The following is a 19916-nucleotide window of genomic DNA, read 5'->3' as shown; positions in this document are numbered from 1 at the left end:
TCAGAAAGCTGGAAGCCACCCAAGGCAGACAGATTCTGGGAGTACACTTCAGTCTTCTGGAAGGGCAGTGCTAGCCCAGGAGCCTTGGAAATCACATACCCAAAGCACAAGGCTATTCCTATCGGGGGACAGAGGTGAATCTTCAAGAGTGACCAGAGTTAAGTCAACCTCGCCCATTATCGAGTCCAACCACTGTAAAAATCATTCTCCAGGGTCGCACTCCTCTCCTCAGCCTCCTGCCAACACTGCTGCCATCTGGGTTTACACAGAAGCAGACATGTGGCAACCCTCAGAAGCAGGTGACTCCATTAACTAAAGAGTCTCACCCATCGCCTTCCCGAGTACAGTGAATTAGTCTGAACATCCCCATCTTCCTTTAGGTTTCAGAATCCCAAGACTGGTATAGTTCCTGTGTATGTATCCAGGACTCCTTGCACTTCTTAAATGTAGTGACGTAAGGCTCTACACAGCGTGGAAGCATCAAATTCTAGATGCACACAGGGGAGTTCTACCTGCAACGCTCATAGGAGCTCAGGTGACTGACTGTAGACGAAGTCTGCCCAAGACCTAGCGTGCACACACGAAGGCACTTCCTACTTTCTCTCAATGTCTGGAAATATATTTATAACAAAGCAACTTAAATGAAAATGAAGAACTGTATCCTGTTCATTTCTGTGCCAGGTCCTAGAAGAATGTTTACCAGTTAGTAAAGCTTCAACCAAAACGCATATAAAGACCTTTCCTGCAGAGCTGGTTCACACATTAAAGAGCACTGGCTGCTCTCCCAGGACTCGGGCTCCACTGCCAACACCCAGAGTGGCTTGACCCATCTCAAACTCCAGTCCCATGGGATCCGACACCTTCTTACAGACACCATGGGTGGTGTACACACAGAAATCCAAACAAAACACCCATACACATAAAGAATTTTCAAAGACATGTAAAAAGAATGGCCTACCAATACATGTACAAAGAATAAATGTGCGAATACCGGTAATATCTGTCCCCCTGGGGTGATGTACAGATGTCTGCTAATATTTGGACATCTCTTGTTGCTTAGCATAGTAAAGCCAAATGCAGGAGTAGATGATACTGTAGCAGCCCTGTCTATAAAGGAAATAGGATTTCCATGGAGCTTGGAAGCTTAGTCCAGATACCTCCCACCCATGCAATCGCAACTCTGCTGAGGCTGCTTCAGACACAAAAAAAAGATGACTGTGTACGCTGGCTGCGAGGAGCCTCCTCTGCTCTACGGCCCCTGCTTGCTGCCCTCTGCTACCTGCCTTCCCCTCTTTCTGTTCAGCTTCCTGGGCATCTTATTTCCTCGGAACCCCACTGCCCACATATATCAGAATCCATGTTTCTGTGGCTATGAGGCCTGCCAACCTTCATACTATAAGCCAGTACAACGCGTCTTTTCCTGTCCGTAAACCATCAGTAGTAATATGTTACACAGTGGTAATTATACTTAGGAAAGACTAAACCTTTGTTTTCTGTATCAGACTGTAAGGTCCACAGGCTAGAAAACATGCGCTGATTATATCCTGTGGGACTTCAAATAAGGCTTGTGCTCACAGCTGTATGCAACAGAAAGGTAACCAGGTAAACAGAAGGACAAAAGCCAACAGTCACCAACTCCCCTGCAGTCACACCAGCCTGGCATCAACTTATGGGCATGGATGGAGGGAGGGTCGTCAGACATGTTGTGACCCACATAACTCACAGTACTGGGTCAAAGAGAAAGCAAAGGAAGCGAGAACAGGCAGAACAGTGGGGGCAGTACAGGCCCCTGTCACGGTCCAGGCCTGTGGAGGTGAGAGTATGCCTAGCCAAGGGAGTGGCACTATGTGGAGGCGTGGCCTTGTTGGAATGGGTGTACCTTGTTGGAGGAGGTGTGCCACTGTGGGCTTAGGCTTTAAGACCCTTATCCTAGCTGCCTGGAAGCCAGTCTTCTAGCAGCCTTCAGATGAAGGTGTAGAACTCTCAGCTCCTCCTGCACCATGCCTGCCTGGATGCTGCCATGCTCCTGCCTTGATGATAACGGACTAAACCTCTGAACCTGTAAGCCAGCCCCAGTTAAATGTTGTCCTTAAAAGAGTTGCCTTGATCATGATATCTGGTCACAGCAGTAAAACCCTAACTAAGACAAGGCCTAACTGGAGGTTGCATTTCCTACTAGTCTCATGCTGAACTGACACTGACACAATGAGTGTGACAATAAGCGTAGCACCATGCTAACAATAGCAGTGACTTCCTTAACACAGAACAACACACTCTCTGGAAAAGATGGTAGGCATCTATACAAAAGCAGGTCATCTAGCAAGGAAGGCACAGAGAGAACAGAATGAAATTCCCTGCAGATTCTGTACGTGAAAACCCCAGGCAATCTGGTAGTTATGAAAAGAAATGAAATTGAGGCCTTGCAGGGATTTTAGCACTCCCAAGTCCATCAAGGTGATGTTTACCAAGACATGGAAATGAGCTAACAGCCCACAGACAGATGAGTGGACAAAGGAAATGTGGGACATGTTTGTAGTGGGCATATTTATTCCTCAGCCTTTCAACAAAATGAAATACTCAACTTCTGCCAGTGCAAGCTGAAACAAACTAGTCACAGAGACACGCTTACTTCATGAGTCCCTGACATGTGCAATACAAAACCTTCAGACTCACAGAACCCATGAGTAGAATAGTAGTCATTCTGATCATGGGGACAGCAGGGAAGAAACATTATCTATGAGCAGACACAGAACTTCAGTATAGAAGATGCGTTAAGTCCCAGCAGACGTGTGCTGAACAGTTAACAATACTGTATTCTCCACTTGGAAATACTAGGAAAAGGTGATCTAACCACAAGGCAAATATAAAAGAAAGGAAGAATTCTGCTCTACCATTTGCTTCATGGCTCATTTTACAGCAAATCTTAGTTAAACAAATAAGGAGCATTGTTTCTGGGCAGCCCGAGTCACAAACAGCCATGTAAGCAGGAGGGCAGACATGAGGTGAGGTTACTCCATGCTGTGGAGTGTACATGAGCAGCACTGTCACAGCCGTGCTTCATCACAGCTCAGACCGGGACAGACCCAAGTGGCTGCCTTCAAACACCAACACAACATACAACTATATCACTAAAATCGTACTCCATCAAAGACAAGAACGGTCACCTCTGAGGTATGACCTTCTCTCTGAGAGATCCGAGGGCGGACTCGGACTCAGGTCAAAGGTATCCACCAACCCAAGAGAGAATGCCAGTATCACAATATCCATGCTATACTTTCCTAAGGAGAAAACAGCTTATGATTGTTTTTTGAAAATTTAGACATTTAAAGGTTTAAAATTTCCCAGCACATCTGAAGTCCTGTCATGATGGGAATGGCAGCTGCACGTCACCAATCCAAATACTCACGAGGACATCTTGAGCCAGCAACCCCAGAGCAACCTGAGCAGGAGGGAAGACCTCATTTTAAAGTCCCCTGCTGCAAAAAGCCATCCACAGAAATTAAAATTGAAATCTAAGTTAAGATAAAGTCGCGTTGGCCAGTCAGATAGCTTTGCTGGAGAAGGGCACTGGGTCTGATGACCAGAGTCTGATACTCAGAAGCCCAATGGTGGCAATGTGGTGGTTTGAATAGGTTTGGCCCCACAGTTTCAGGTGCTTGCTTGGCCCATGAGAGGTGTGTGGCCTTGTTGGAGGAAGTGCATCACTGTGGGGTGGGCTTTGAGGTCCTATGCTGGGGCTTCTTTTGGCTGCCTGTGGAAGACAGTTTTCTCCTGGCTGCCTTTGAATCAAGATGTAGAACTCTCAGCTCTGTCTCTAGCACCATGTCTGCCTGGACAGTGCCATGCTTCCTGCCATGATAACAGACTGAGCCTCTGAACCTGTAACCCAGCCCTAATTAAATGTTTCCTTTATAAAAGTTGGCTTGGCATGGTGTCTCTTCACACCAATGAAGCCCTAAGAAAGTGGCCAACTTCTATGTTATCCTCTGACCACACATGAGCTAAACACACATAGAAAAGAAGGGGAAAGAAAAACAAGCAAAAAACATTAAAGTCACCTAAAAACAATGGTGGAAAACTATCTGACCCCTGTAAGATGTCCTTCAACCTCAATGTATAAGCTGTGATATTCATACACAAAGGCATGCACAACAAAATAAATTAATTAAAAAATAAAAACAAAGCTCTCCCACAGGTACAAGTTATGCTAATTCATATCGTGTTCTGTCAAACAGGTTTTTTTTTTTCATTACAAACAGGTTATTTAGTTTACACAACCCAGAGGAGCCAGCAAGCACCGGCTCCACAGGGGTCAGGCAAATGTGTGGATAGCATGGTACTGCCAACAACCCTGTACACAAAGGCTTCACCTTCACTTCTGCCTTCAGAAGGCACCTACCTTGCAAGTCAAAGACCTGGTGCAGGGCTTCTTGGTGTCCAGATCAATGACCCCACAGTGGATGTCAGGATCAAATTCTCTTTCTGTCAGAAGCACACAAACATTACTGCAGTAGGTGGACTGAACACTGCCATCATTTTTTTAAATAAGAGGAATCTCAAGATACACAGACTACAGCTGTAATAAAACCACGAGTAAAGACAGGTCCACCATGAAGGAACCCCTCCCCACTCAGGTCGACCAGCTTTAAGGTCTTTCATTTACAATCTGTACACCCAACTTTCTAGCCATAGAAACTTTAAGAGAGAACTGTGCTATTACCTGATAATCTCTTATTTAAAAACTTCCTGTTATTAGAACTGTCTTCAGGTTTCTTTTCTAGAGTGGGCATTGCAGGAAGCCCTTTGCCATTCAGAGTCTGTCCAGGTGAAGGCAAGGTTGGCTTTGGTATGGAGGGACAGCTAAGGCCAGGCTTGACTGCAGAGCTCACAGGAGCGGGACAGGCTGGCCCTACTGTGGATCTCAGTAGTGTGCCGTCCATCTTCGGGTGCATCTTTTCCACCTTCACAGAGGGTGTCATGCTGCTGCAGGAAAGTCAGAGTACAATAAATGAGAGGCCTGTACTCCAGAGCGATGGGAGCAGAGCCTCAGTCTACCTGAGTATGCACAGGCTCTGGGAAGGCGTCTACATTTTGTTTGAACCACTAAGAAAAGCTAGTAGAGTTCACAGCCAGCCAAGTTTGTAAGCCCTTTGGACAAAAAGCCCAGGGTATGAAACTGACCTCTTTTATCCTTTTGTAAACCTCACCCCCATGGACCTATGAGAATTCAGACCCCATAGTCAATGCAGTTTCTACAAGAAGCAAAGCATGAAGAGTTCTACAAGGACCAAGATAATGCCACAGAGGTCCAGGAGAATCCCTCATAAGAGTCATTACGACAATGAAAGAAACTATTAAATGAAACATGAGAGTCTGAGGCACGGAAGCCTTCTGAGAACCTAAATGAAGACACCTAACACAACACTGGATGTCCCCTGAAGCCGCTCTCTGCTGCCAACAAGGAAGACTTGAATCAGCACATCGTGTGTTACCATTTCGGCTCTCCGATCCTTCAACACAGGCTCCTATGACAGCAGCTTAGGACAGAGGCAACTGGCAAGCGGCTGGTGAGTGGGAAGACCTGTGCCACTAACAGAGCAACGTTCCTCATGCTCTTGCTCTTACTGTTATTTTACCTGGTAAGAGTGAGGTCAGCAAGACCATAATGCTTCACTTGGTCCCTGCTGAGCCTTCGCTCCACAATGGATGCTTGGGTAAGTCTGCAAACCCTAGTGTAGTCTGCACTCTAACAGCTGTTAAGCTGCCAAGTGACTTAAACACTACCCTGTCCTTTCTTTGGCTTCCAGACAGCCATAGAAGAGAAAGCCAACTTTCCTGTGCTCGTTCTCCATGAGCAGAGCCTTGGGGCTGAGCAACCAGGTCAGACAGTGGTGAAGAGCTGTTCCTGGAACAGCCTGACAACACAGACCCTGCAAACTCTTCTGGCTTCACCCAGTGGGCAAGGTCCCTGAGTAACAGCAGGTATTGAGCGGTTCTCTAGATAACCAAGGTCATGAGACACTGGGGGTAAAATGTGTGACATACCCTTCCCCAAAATGGGGACACTTCTGCCATCAGGCTGCGAGACAGTGTGACAGAGCAGGCACAGAGACACTTCAACCAGAGCGACTCCAGAGAGCCCCTAGCTGCAGATCCACTTTAAAAGCTTGTCAAAAAAACCTTGGAAATGAGACTCCCTCCAGCCTTCCCTCCTCAGTGCTGTGCCTTAAACTCCAGAAGAATTAGTGCCTCACTTCCACCGTGAAGACAATGAGAGTCGGATTTGAACTTAGACTTCTATGACTTAAAGACACCACATAAAGCATCTGCACAAATGCTCCCCTTACCCATGTGAAGAAAAAGAGAACAATGCATATTCACATGTCAATACATGACATCACAGACAAATACAGCTCATTTTAAATAAATCACACAGGAAAGAATTGAAAAATATTACTAGCCTTGTTTATACTGTGATAACTTGAAGAGCTTCCCACAGGAGGTAGGGAAACGAAAAGAGCTAACAGTGTCCTTGAACCCCCCAAGTGAGCTCTCCAGTGACTCACAGGCACTCTTGGATGCTCCACACAGGGCTGACTCATCCTAGCAGCTAAGGTAAGCCTTACAACCCCGTGTGGCCATACTTACACTCTTCCATGGGGGACTTTAGTCTGCTGCATGGGATGCATGGGCTTCATGTTCGCCCTGAGCGGAAGTTTCTCTTTGGGCAATCTGAGTAACTTGGAGCTTGAGGATGCGCACAGGACCCCTCCACCAGGAGGCCGGCTGCTACCACCGGCACCACCGGCTTTGCTTTTGGACAGAGATGGGAAGAGCGAAAATACTGAAGTGTGAGGAACAGCCAAGGGAGGCTTGCTAGATGAGCTATGTCTTCTCTCTGAAACAGAAAACAAAGACAAAAAGAACATGCTGCAGGCAGTCCTCAAATGGAAAGCCCAGACAGTTCCCTGAAACCGACCAACATGCTGCTGCTAACATACGTCCTTAAGTAAAGCATGCTCTAGATCAGCGGGTTTGTTTGTTTGTTTTTTTTTTTTTTTTTTTTTGTGGCTTGCTTGCTTTGTTTTGTTTGTTGACACAGTTTCTCTGTGTGGCCTTGGCTGCCCTGGAACTTGCTCTCCAGCTAAGGCTGGCTTCAAACTCGCACAGATCCCCTGCCTCTGTCTCCTAAGTACTGGGACTAAAGGTGTGCGCCACTGCTGCCTGAAAGCTCTTAGGTAGGCCCAGAAGACCACTCAGTTATCTACCAACTGGCCCTTCTGCTTCCAGTGTATATCACGTAAGGAGGTCACCACGTAAACCCACTCGGAGATTAAACAAGCACTAAACGTCTGTCACCCTGGATGGAACAATTCACCCAGAGGAAGTGATCGACTCATCTGCAGTTCTGCTGGCTGGCACTGCCTGGTGTGCCTTCCTTCTTCCTAGCACAATACCTCTCTGATTTTCAGAATAGACAACTGTAAGAAACAGACCACTGGCCAAGCTGTGACAGCAAACAAGAACATTTCTCGGACCATCCTAGCATTCCCTAAGAACGTCCTAAGCTTTTCAGGTGAGTCATTTCAAACCACTCCCACCTTTTTATAAAATCATCTCAGCTGACCACAGATAGCGTAACTGCTTTACATCACCACAAAGCCAAAGGCTCAGAACAGAAACGCCACCGAGAGACAGGCCCGTTTCCCCCGCTTCCTCTTCTGAAGCAGGCGGGAATGTCTGACTACGTAGACTAAGAGGTGTAACCGAGAACTGAGCCTCGGGTCTGCGAGCAGACGCAGGCCGCTGTAAATCAAGAGCTGCTGAAAACACCATGTCAGAGGCGAGGCGGTCGTCTGATGATGATGTCTGAGGACCTTATGGTGGTAGCTTAATAGTAGCCCTGAACTCAGAATTTAGACATCACACATTGTTTTAATTTAAGGCTTTATGAGATTTGCAAACCATCATTATCACAATATGGAAAGCCATATGGACACTTAAACATTGTTTTAGAATCAATAACTAGAAGCACCACTGAAAGCTAATTTACAAATCTTCTCATGGCTGAGGAAGTCTTAGTGAATCCTGGACCTTACTCCAAAAGGGCCAGGTTCTGTGGTCTGTCACGCACTTCACGGGCACGTTCACGCCACAAATGGTCATGGACAAAAAAAATCCAAACTCTCCCAATCAACAAGTTAAATGCCAGAGCCCCAAACCCCACGGCAAGAAACTATATGCAAGGAACGTGCCCTGCAGTATTTCAGTTTACTATTTCTATTGAGTACCTTGACTGTTTGGTTCTAAGCTTAGTTTTCCTAGCTAGGAATGGAGGTGCTTGGTCCCCACACTCAGGAGACTGAGGATGTTTGAAAGCCAGTCTATGCGAAAGACTAGAACAGTCCTAACTGCACAATGCCCCACCCCACCACCACATGCAGACAGTCAAAAAGACGACAGACATGTGCACGCGTGCACACACGTAGGTTAAAAAATAAGAAAATCCAGTTATAGCATGTTTGAGGTTCTGACATCAGTTCCTAGCACTGTAAAACTATTTGATTAATTTTTAAAAAGTGAAAAGAGACAAGTCAAAATTTAGCTTGGCCCTTTGAGCCCTGTATATTCTAAAATGAACACATGCCAAGTGTTTCCGCACTTTTCAGTAACAACTGGAAAGATATAACATGATTTTGCCAGCTGCCCAAGGTAGGCCTATTTTCAGGAGCCCTGTCTGTTATCCACAAAACAGGTCTTCAGTTAACATTATTAAGACTGGTACAGCTTTTCCTCTGATAAGTTTTTTTTTTTTTCAAATGGCAGTAGCTCAGGGGTTCTTACCCTTGGCTGCACTGAAATGACTCACAGAGCTGCCAATGCTCTAATGTGGTGGAGCACGGTGATGTGAAGCTGTTAGCCCAGACTCAGGAGAGGTGAGGAAGGCCTCTGCTCTATCAAGTTCAAACCCAGGCGAGAATGAATACAATGGCCAGCTAGAAGATGTGAAGATTAAAACAAACAAAGTGCTCTTGTGTTAATTTAGTGTGTTTTTTCTTTTCTTTGTGATAATTACTGAAGGTAGAAAGCTCTCAAGAACAAGGTGGCTTGGAATGAAGATCTATGAATGAAAAATTTCTAAATCAAGAAATGTGCAATCCACAATGTAAAAGCACAGTATAAGCAAGTTAACAAAACTCCCTAAAGGACTGCTACCACTCAACTGAATCTAAAGATATCAAAATGAGCACAATGTAGGAAGATGTCACAGTGTACTGAGGACATGACCAGTGACCTTCAGAAGACACAGCAAATGAATGATGTGTGGAAATAATGCCACGACCCAGGCAGGAATATCCTCAACAAGCAGGAAAACTTCAGCAAGATGAATGAGCAAAATAGCAATGTCAGAGAAGGAAAGGTAACTAGGTTACTGAAATGACTGACAAATGGCTACATTTATAAACAAGAAGTACGATGAGCACACATGGAAAACATTGAGATCTAAACAAGAGAGCAAGCTCCCCTGAACCAATGGCTCAGAAAGAACAATAGACACTAAAGACACAAAGACTCTTTTAAACGCAATTAGTGATTTCCCACACCTAGAGAAGACACTGATTTGCAAGCACAGTAGTATTTAGAGCCTAAACAGACATGATCATAGAATACACTCTCCAGTGAGATGCTATGATCAGGATGTTAAAACTACAATGAAACAAACAAACAGGAGAAACAACAGTACTAAGGGGAAATACCAACAAAGTCAATACGCCAACAACAGCCCATCTCTCATCAGCAACTCCCCTTGTCCTGTGTGTGCAGAGGCTAGCAGGTGGCCTTGGATGACACTTGGCCTCAAAAAAAGCAGCAACATCACCTTCCAGCTGAGCCATCTCTCCTGCCCCTCACATAACATGTTTCTAAACTTGATAACAAGTGCACCCAATCAAATTTGCTCTCCAACAAAACTATCTGAGGGAAACACACTGGTACCTCAAGTCAGGAGTCCCAAGTCAGCACTGCAGCACTAAAACCAACACTGCACATGCAAAGGACGAGCTCTCGTCAGAGGAGAAACTAAACCGTATTGGAGGATCAGTGGATAGAGTGGCAAGGAGGCATCATGTTCAACACATGTGTGGTGTTCTTCACTCAAATTCTTGAAATTCATACGGAAGCATAAATGGTCCCGGAGAGCAATCCTGTGCAGAGAGCGATGCTGGTGGGCACCACGATACCTGATGCCCACTCTTACTACAGAGCTATAGGAAGAACAAAGCCCGCATGGCACTGGCACAGATGCGACCAATGAAATAGAAAAGAGGACACAGAAATATGAACACACAGCCACCCAATCTTTGAAAAAGGTGTCAAACTATCCACTGGAGAAACGATGCATGAAAACTCCACAAACAAAAGCAGCACAGTCTCACAAAGTCAGTTCAAATCAGTGCCCTTAGCTTATGACTTTAAACTCTGAAACTGCTAAAAGAAATTTGTGTAGGCAAATTACTGCAATGACTTTCTGACACGGATTTCAACAGGAAGGAAATATCAGCAGTAACTGATTAATGGGATGGTATAAAATTTAAATACTTCTGTACAACACTGGAACAACTTGAAAAGACTGTCTAGAGAATGGGAGAAAATACTTGCCAACCATATATCAGAGAAGATTAACATCTAGAACTTATAAAGATCTCCAAAATTTAAATACCAATACAATTGACTGATTGGTCAATAAACAGTGGAACCCAAGATCTGCACAGTTCTCCAATCAAGAAGCACACTAGTAGACAAATATTTGGAAATGTTGCTTAACATTGTTGGCCATTAAGGAAATGCATCAATGCTTTTATTTTTGGAATTTATTAAGCTTTAATTTTACCCTAGTCAGAATGGCTGTCAAGAAAACAAGGGAGATGTAGCTCAATGCCCAGCGTGTGCTGAAGTCCTTTTCCATCCCCAGAACCTCACGGAATGGGTGTAGCGGAGAGCACCTGCAATTCCTGGCACTGGAGAGGCAGATCAAGGCCAGCCTGGGATACACGTGATCTGAACGCAAAACAAACAAGTAAATAAAATGAAAATATTAACAAATGCTGACAAACGCCATGGAGTAAAGGAACTCTCACGTGTTGAGAGTGTAAAATATGAGTCTGTGAAAGTCAAGAGGTTTCTCAAATCACTGAAAAAGACTCCCACTGACTCCTCCATAACCATGCCTGGGCGTGTACACATGAAGGGCTCTAAGTCAGCAGACCACAGAGATTCTTATACATCCATGTCGACTATCTAAACTATACAAATAGTCAAGATGTAAAGCTAGTCTATTGTCCACCAACTGACTAAAGAATAAAAATATACATACACACAGTGAAACTTTACTCAACTATAAAAATTAAAATTGTGATATTTGTAGGAAATGGAGCATTTTTCTCTCATTTGTGGAACGTGGATTTGAAACACACACAGACACACACACCAAGTAAAATGTTGTAAGTATGATTGGGATAAATGAACTTCTTTGTATGCTACTTTTAAAAGTTAATTTTAAAGAAAGCCTGCATCTATCTCTCTCAGAGATTCTGGTGGATCTGGTTTGAGGCATGTCCAGGGCACCCAGACGTCTGTGAGCTTCCCTCACTGTGTGAGGATATGTGCAGCCTCTGCTAGACTAGGCTAACACCTCAACAGTCACTAACCATGACTAAGTCAGTTAACCGCACGGGGCGGCACATGCCGTACGGCAGTACATGCAGGGTTTATGAGCTAGGGCTCACTGCTCCTCTAACTCTTCAGTGTTTTCCAAACTTCTATTAAAAGCAACTTTTCTCCTTCTTACGAAAAGCCAATAAACTACATATAGGTTTTGGGTTTTTTTTTTTAAGATGTTAGATTAGGGGGCTGGAGAGATGGCTCAGTGGTTAAGAGCACCAACTGCTCTTCCAGAGGTCCTGAGTTCAAATCCCAGCAACCACATGGTGGCTCACAACCATCTGTAATGGGATCTGATGTCCTCTTCTGGTGTGTCTGAAGATAACTACAGTGTGCTCATATACATAAAATAAATTAATCTTTAAAAAAAAAAAGATGTTAGATTAGTTTTATGTACGAGTGTTCTGCCTCCATGTGTGTGGCTAGGAGAGGCTAGAAGAGCCGCTGGAACTTGAGTTAGGAACCTGAGTCTTCTGCAAGAGTAACCAGAGTGCTCTTTAATCTCCAAGTAACTCTCAAGCCCATTTTGTTGTTATTTTGTTTTAAAGCAACATTTTAATGTAAGTTACCTTAAGTTATTTTCAATGTTGTCACTTTCCCTTCTTCCTTAGTTTAACAAGTTTCTCCAGAGAGTAATCCTGGTATTTTAGGACCACCATACCTAAGTGTTTCTGGACACTTAGCACTGGTAATCTCTACCACATAACACTAATAGTGCCCATCTGCTGCAGACAACCTCTCCCACCTCTATCATTGCCACTGGGCTGCAAGGTCAAGCAGCATGACTTTCAGCTGACAGCTGTGTTCAAGTCAATACATTCTTGAAGTAATAGCGACATTGAAATGACGATTTATGGCAATACACATGTACCTAGTTTGCTTTCTGTTGCTGGGATAAAACATTGACCAAAAACAACAAGGGGAGGAGAGAGAAAGGTCTGCTTGGTTTACAAGTTACAGACTATCATAAAAGAATCCTATGCAAAAGTTCAGGAGAGGAAACTGGAGGTGGGAACTAACGCAGAGACCACTGAGGGAGAACACTGCTACTTACTATCTCCCTTCCCTTGGTTTGCTCAACCAATTTTTTTAAAGCCCAGGTTTATCTGCCCAGGATTAACACTACTCAGTGGGCTGAGCTGGGCCCTCCTTTATTAACCAGCAATCAGGACAATGCCTCCAGACACGCCCACAGGTTAATCAAATGAAGGTAATTCCTCAAATGAGGCTCCCTCTTCCCAAGTATTCAAAAGAAACACCTCCTCACCTAGGGTATTTGAACACTTGTGGCCGCAGTGGCAGTGCTATTTGGGGGAGTTTTGGAAGGTGTGTCCTTGCTTGAGGCTGCAAGTCACCTAGCTGGGGCACGTGCTTTGAGCGCCTAAGGCCTTGTCTTATTCCGATTTGCCTCTGGGCTTACTGGTGCTTACAGTCACAATGTGAGATTTCAGCTTGCTGCCCCAGGTGCCTTCCCCACCCTCGTGGACTCTTAGATCTGTGGAACCAATCAGATACCAAAATAAGCTCTTTTCTGTTTTGTTTTGAAGACAGGGTTTTGTCTGGTCCTGGAACTTGCTCCATAGACCAGGTTGGCCTAGAATTCACAGAGATCCACCTGCCTCTGCTCCTGAGTGCTGGGATTAAAGGTGTGTGCCACCACTATTTAGCTCAAAATAAGCTTTTCGTTAGATTGCCTTTGGCCATAGTGTTTTATCATAGCAACAGCATAACGAACACACCAGGCCAGAGGTCTGTCAACATGACAGCTGAAGCTAACTGTAGCCCACACAGAGCAGCTTATACACCTTTTTGTTCGATATACTGTAGGAGTAATACGAGGTCTGTGGTACAGGAAGGAAAACTCCACTAGAATTGTCTAATTTTTTCATACACTGGGTTTCAGATTCTCAAACTGGTCTCTCCTATCAACTGTATTACAATTCAAGTCCCCAAGCTAAATTAGGTCAACTTACTTTGGGTTTTGTTGCTGCTGTTGTTTTTTAATATTTTATGCTGGTGCAATAGTGATCCCTACTCAGGAAGACCGGGCTTGGGTTTTTAATGTACACTGTTTCTAAACTGAAACGCTCAGACTAGGTCTACTTACTGTAGTTTTGACTTAGAGTATCACCTTTCCACTCTCTAAAGTAAGATTGTTAACTATCATGTCTGATGTACTTTCTCTCCTAATCAAATGATTAGGTAAATATAAACCATCAACTTAGATAAAATCATTTCTACCATGTATTCATTTTGAGAAAGCAATATTTCTTCCAAAGCCACTAATATACTGTTGAATAATTTGACCATAACAAATTTTGTATTTGCTTGTATTAATATATGTGGGGTGATGAGATTTTGGTCAGAGGTACCAGAAGACAAAGCCTATCACCCCAAACAAAACAAAATACACTATTGCCATTGCTTCTGTTGCCTATGAGAACCCAATGGTAAGACCCGTTACAGAAACTCCTTAACTACAGGACATGAAAACATCCCGCTGGTCCTGAAGAGGAAGTTTCACAGCCTTGGAAATTGCTATGGAGGCTTCTGAGGTAAATGTCTCCTCATCAGTCTTACCAGGATATGAATCCTGTCAGTTACTGCTGTGTCTAACAGTAAGGTGTAGGGAATAAACAACTACTTTCCTGTTGTGTTTAGGCCTAGCTCCACAGAAGGAAATCCATACCTCTCCCTGTAAGTCTGGAGAAAAACCCACAGTTGGGGAGCTGAATCAGACAGGGTTCTCTAGGGTCACAGAACTTAAGGATAAATCTGTTTCTGTCTGCTGTCTGTCTGTCTGTCTTATCTATCTATCTACCTACCTACCTATCTATTTATCTATCTATCTGGACTTTATTGGGATGACTTACAGGCTATAGGCCAACTAATCCAACAAAAGCTAGCGTAAATGGAAAGTCCAAGGACCTAGTACTTACTCAGCCCCAAAGGCTGGGTGTCCCTGCTGGCCTCTGTAGATCCTGGAATCCCAAAGATGTAGGCTCCAATGCCAGTAAAGTAATAGATGTGCTAGCAAGGTGAGGACAAGCAAAGAAAGAAAAGCCTTCCTTGTTCCTGTCCTTCTCTAGCTTTCGGCTGAAGGTGTGGCCATATTAAAGGTGTGTCTTCCGGCCTCAAGATCCAAATGCGAAGCCTCTCGTCCTCCGCCTACATTTCTGGATTTTAATCCCTCCAGATACAGTCAAGCTGAGAACCCAGAAGAAGCATCACTGGAGCTCGCAGGCCCCAAGTTTGGAGGAGAAGGACTACTACTTTTATTTTGATAAATGGATGCTGTATTAAAGTGTTCTCTCAGTCAGCATCTCTGTCCACAGAGAGGTCCAGTTCTTAGACATCATCAGAGAAATGTCTATCAGTTAAGAGAGTAACACGGACATTCACAATGGAGCTAAGTGCAGAGTGTAGGTGTCTGCAGAGTTCTCAGGACCCATCAAGGAAGAGGGAGGTGGAAAGGTTGTAAGAGAAAAGGGTTGGGAAAAACAGACCAAAGCAATGTGACACGGGGGTGACAAGAGCACCGCACTCATGGGATAGCAGTGGCTGCCTGCACAAGATGTGCTTAAAAGCCAGCCATTGGCACTTCAGCATGAAGGGAGGGTACGGCTCTGGAGGTGAGCAGCTCCAGTTGACGGCTTCTGGAGGAAAGAGAGCCAGTTTTTCTTAAGGGTGGGTCCCTAGTAAGCCCCCCACCCCGAAAGCTCCATTGATGGGTGTATCAATTATCAAGGCTGGAGCATGGCAGCATCCAGGCAGGCATGGTGCAGGAGGAGCTGAGAGTTCTACATCTTCATCTGAAGGCTGCTAGCAGAATACTGGCTTCCAGGAACCTAGGATCAGGGTCTTAAAGCCCACACCCACAGTGACACACCTACTCCAATAAGGCCACATCTTCTAATAGTGCCACTCCCTGGGCCAAGAATATATAAACCATCACAGACAATAAAAAAAGACATTGTACACGCACATGGGTGGGTGGGTTAAGAATATGGAGTAAGGGATAAAAAGGGAAGTGGGAATCAGGGAGAGGAGACAGAGAGGGAAGGAGTTAGGAAAGAAAGTTGAGGACATCCTATACCAACACACTGTAGGCATGTGACACCGGGGCCCCGGGGCATGAGGAGTAGAGGAGGGGGTGAAAGAGGAAGGGGTTCTATCCATTCTGCAAAGAAAAGGCAACCAAGAATAATGAATTTATAACTCTGCTGAGTTGTTTTTGTTCCCTAATTAGAAGTATTAAAGCCTAGGTATAACTCAAAAGAAATAAAGCAAATAATTATACCTTTAATGTCTGCTTTAATATTAAATATTTGATATTAAGAATATGGCTTTTTAATAATATTTTTAGAGGTAGTTTATAAATCCTGAATTTTTTTTAATGCTAAACAATGCTGAACAGAGTTGACATTATTATTAAATACATACATTTTTCACAAAAGAAACCCAGGGCTCAACTGAGTAAAGCTCTTGACACCACCACATGAGGACCCTGGTTCAGACCCCCAGGGCCTACATGAAATTGGAGGCAGCACCATTTGTCTGCAATCCCTGCACTCCTACAGCAGGAGAGGAGGACACCCGAGAACCGCAGGAGCTTCTAGGCAGACATAGCCTGGCTTTTACACAGTGGCGAGAGGTGAGCACTGTCACTCAGGTTGTCCTCTAACTTCTTCACTTATGCTATGACACATGGATACCCCACACTTACTCACATACACAGACAGACATGGATTCAGACAGAGCTCTTTAGAAAAAAATCTATTTAGATTTCTAGTCTTTAATTTACACACCAAGAACACAGCAAGGGATATCACCATTCATGACCACTGTCCTTTTCATAGTGGGCATCACGTAAACAGGGTAACAGGTAAGAAAAGCCCCTTCAATTTGTGTTTTTTTCTTGAATCTTATTAAACGTTTTACTGTTCTCTTATCATCCAAAAGACTAAGAGATGAGACCTCTCAGCAGAGCCAGCAGCAACTTATAAACTACCTCTAAAGGTATTTTTAAAAGCCACATTCTTAATATCAAATATGTAATATTAAAGCAGATTTAAAGGTGTAATGCACACTCACATTATAGGATTTGGGGGACTGTCTCGGTCTGATCAATTTCCTAACCCAGGAGTAAAATTCCCCAATCTGTCATCAGTGGAAAAACAATTTAAGGGTAGTATTTCTTGAGTACTATTGCATAGCTACACAGTGAACTACAGAACAACAGTCAATTCCCCCATGACTACGGGGCTAACAGGAGGCTACAGGTTCCTACTGCTACCTAGGACCCACAGACAGTGTCTCTGACCCAGGAGAGGGAAGACTGAAACCTTGCACGGCTGCAGTGACTGTGTGAGGGCCTTGCAGAGCTTCTCTGCTGCACTTGGGGGCAGGAAGCACGTGTGCTAAGCGCTCTTCAGACAGCAGCTTAGGGAAGACTTAGAATTCACACAAAAGAATATAAATGCACAACGAAGAATGCTGAGTCAACCAGTTTTGTTTTATAACTTTAAGAGTTAGCTCATTTTCCTGACAAGTCTCAAGTAAAACTCAGGGAAAAACAGAGACAGCAAGGAAGAAGGTAATCATGGTACACGTTCAACCTGGTAAGGTGGTCAAGCCCATGACTTTTCTTTAAATGAAACTCACATGTCAAGAGCCTCCTGCCAGGGAAATCTGGACAGCCTGCCCTCAGCACCCGGCAGTGTAGAAATTCGGTCTCTGGAAGCCCCACTCCAGAAATGCCCCACCATTATCCTCAGTTAATCATCAGCCCCACACCTGCTCAGAGCACGCCAAGTATATGAAGCACACAGATTCCCGGCCAGGCACACAACAGGTAGCAACACATTTACTGAAGGCTCAGTTTAGAATCTCTTTCATTCCCAAGATGCCCTTTCCTGACACAGTGTAGCTGTTCTCATGTCCAGGTTCAAGTGCACTGTGTTTCTAATGGGGCTCTTCACCAACCCCAACTGTAACAATCCACTCTCAGCCTGCGGGGAAACACGCACAAGCCTCAACTGCATCACCCGCCCTCCACTGTGACAAATCCTAAGGAATATCCAAGACAAAGACCTGCACACAGGGTAAATTAAGACTTTCAAACTTCCAGCAGTTCCTTTTACACAGCAACTCTGAGCTGTACCAGCGTTTTCCCGAAGCTGTCCCGCACCTCAGAGTCCCGCCTCAGACCCTCCACTCACTCAGTCTATCCCCTCCTGCTGTATTACTTACCAGTATACTCTGTTACATAAATGTGCCGACTGACTAGGACAATGTTTGCTTTAGCACTGTTCCAAGCAGTATTTATCAAACAATGGCTTTAGTTTAATGTAGAAGTCCATATTTATTTTAATAAAACCACGTGGCAGCCCATAGAAAACTCTCAGCGTGGACTGACTACACAGGGATGTTCCTATTTAACAATGTCTCGTCACTTTTACAGATACCAGCTTTTTCCTGTTACTGTCATCTTCATTCAAAAGCACTCCCATGTACTCGACTAGCAAGCACAGCTAAATTCCAGCCACTATTCTCACAGGTTCACTTCAGTACCCCATCTCCGTTCTCTTTGACTCTGTTTCTTTAGGCTCTCCTGGCACACGAGATGCTCCAGAGAAGGTCTGACGCAGTCTAACTGCTAGAAAGGGAAGCCAATTGGGGGTGATGTACCCAGAAAATTCAAATTTCCAGTTGGGGAGTCCAGAGCTGACCTCTGGCATGTAGGATCAAAGGACAATTATGCAGAGCCGGGCTGGGAGGCAGCCTCAGAGCTCGTTTAGGTGGGTTATGGAGAGCACTGGAGAGCACCGAGAGGAAACTCTTCACACACAGCACTTGGCATCATCTCCACCAGAGAGATTTAAATGAAAGGGATGATTTCAATACTGGCTGCCCTAACAAATTAGCCTCCACTGCTACCTCTGCCAAAGCGTTCTCCTCTCCTCCAGTGCAGGGGTGTTTTCAAAACTAAAACCTAAGTGGAGAGTGCAGAAGAGAGTCACTTACAGCACTTGGGCACTTGAAACAACTTTTCACCAAAGGTCTATAATCAAATTATCAAGCTCCTCAAGTCAGTGCTTTATGAGGGAAATAAAGGCCTCACTAAAGACTCTGGGCCTCTTGGCATTTCCACATCTCTGGGTAGGGCTCACACTGCAGCACACCATTCACTCTGCTGCATGAAAGAGAACAGATCACAAAGGGCAGATTACAAGGGAGAATGACTCCACTGGTGGGGGAAGGGACAAGCGTGAATGGACTGTAAATAATGTTGCTAAGAAAGGAGAAGGAATATGGCAACCTCCAGTAATCCTCCTGCCAGGAATGCTTCCCAAGAGGACTATGCTTTAACTGTTTTCAAGTATGTAAGAAATACAAAAACCTTACAGAACATCTGTGGGCACATCTCATTTCCCTGCTTAACTTGTAGCTCCCTGAAAACATCTGTAAAAACACTTTTAATAGGTACGCAGTGCCCAGCACAGCACTGGAAATGACACGAGTCAATGAGTGTTAGCACCCCTTATCACTGCAGCTGGAGTGTGTCACCTTTTCCTTGCTCACACTGCCATGACATACCTTTTTGGAAGGAAAACTGAATGAACACTCTGGATGGCCATGTGGTTTCCCCAAGGCATTCTATGTACACTTCTGCAATCCTGGCATAGACTCAGACTTCTACTTGAGGGCTACTGTCTCGTCAGACACAGGACACAAGGGAGAGAGTCTTCTGGGAAGAAACTGCTATACAGCTCTGCAAAGAACCCAACTGTCGTGATGTTTAAGCCACCACTGTGATTCAGGTGCTGTTGATGATCCATGAATAACAAGCTGGCTGATGCTTCTCTTTGCCCAGAGTAGTAGGGACTCCTTTCTCTTTGCTGTCCTCTGGAAACTAGGTGCTGTCAGAGGAGACTGACAGACCAATCACTGTGCCTACAGAAACTGACCTCTATCATCAATCGAATGTTCTATCACATTACTCCTTTGAAATGTACCTATTCCTTGAGTATCAATACATGATCAAAAAAGAGAAAAAATAAAAGGTGAAACTCCCAAATCCATCAGTCTCTAGGTACAACTGTGTGTGTGTCCGCATGCACGTGGTGGTGGTGGCAGGGTGGGGTGGGTTGGGGAGGGGGTGTCAGTCTATAAATTCATCAGTGAAAACTCAT

The 19916-nt window shown here is 44.6% G+C and overlaps 1 protein-coding gene across 1 annotated transcript in view; it reads right to left on the bottom strand.

Moving 5' to 3' along the window:
- Positions 1-19916, bottom strand: part of Atxn7 (ataxin 7) — a 90106-nt gene that overhangs the window by 14079 nt on the left and 56111 nt on the right. The window contains 3 exon segments of the mRNA XM_032917276.1: positions 4400-4482; positions 4721-4980; positions 6649-6898. Coding sequence (XP_032773167.1) covers positions 4400-4482; positions 4721-4980; positions 6649-6898 — 593 coding nt within the window.

This window comes from Rattus rattus, chromosome 12, assembly GCF_011064425.1.
Source record: "Rattus rattus isolate New Zealand chromosome 12, Rrattus_CSIRO_v1, whole genome shotgun sequence".
NCBI classification, from domain to species: domain Eukaryota; kingdom Metazoa; phylum Chordata; class Mammalia; order Rodentia; family Muridae; genus Rattus; species Rattus rattus.
The sequence above is the reverse complement of the archived record's forward strand: the minus strand, read 5'-3'. Positions and strand labels throughout refer to the sequence as shown.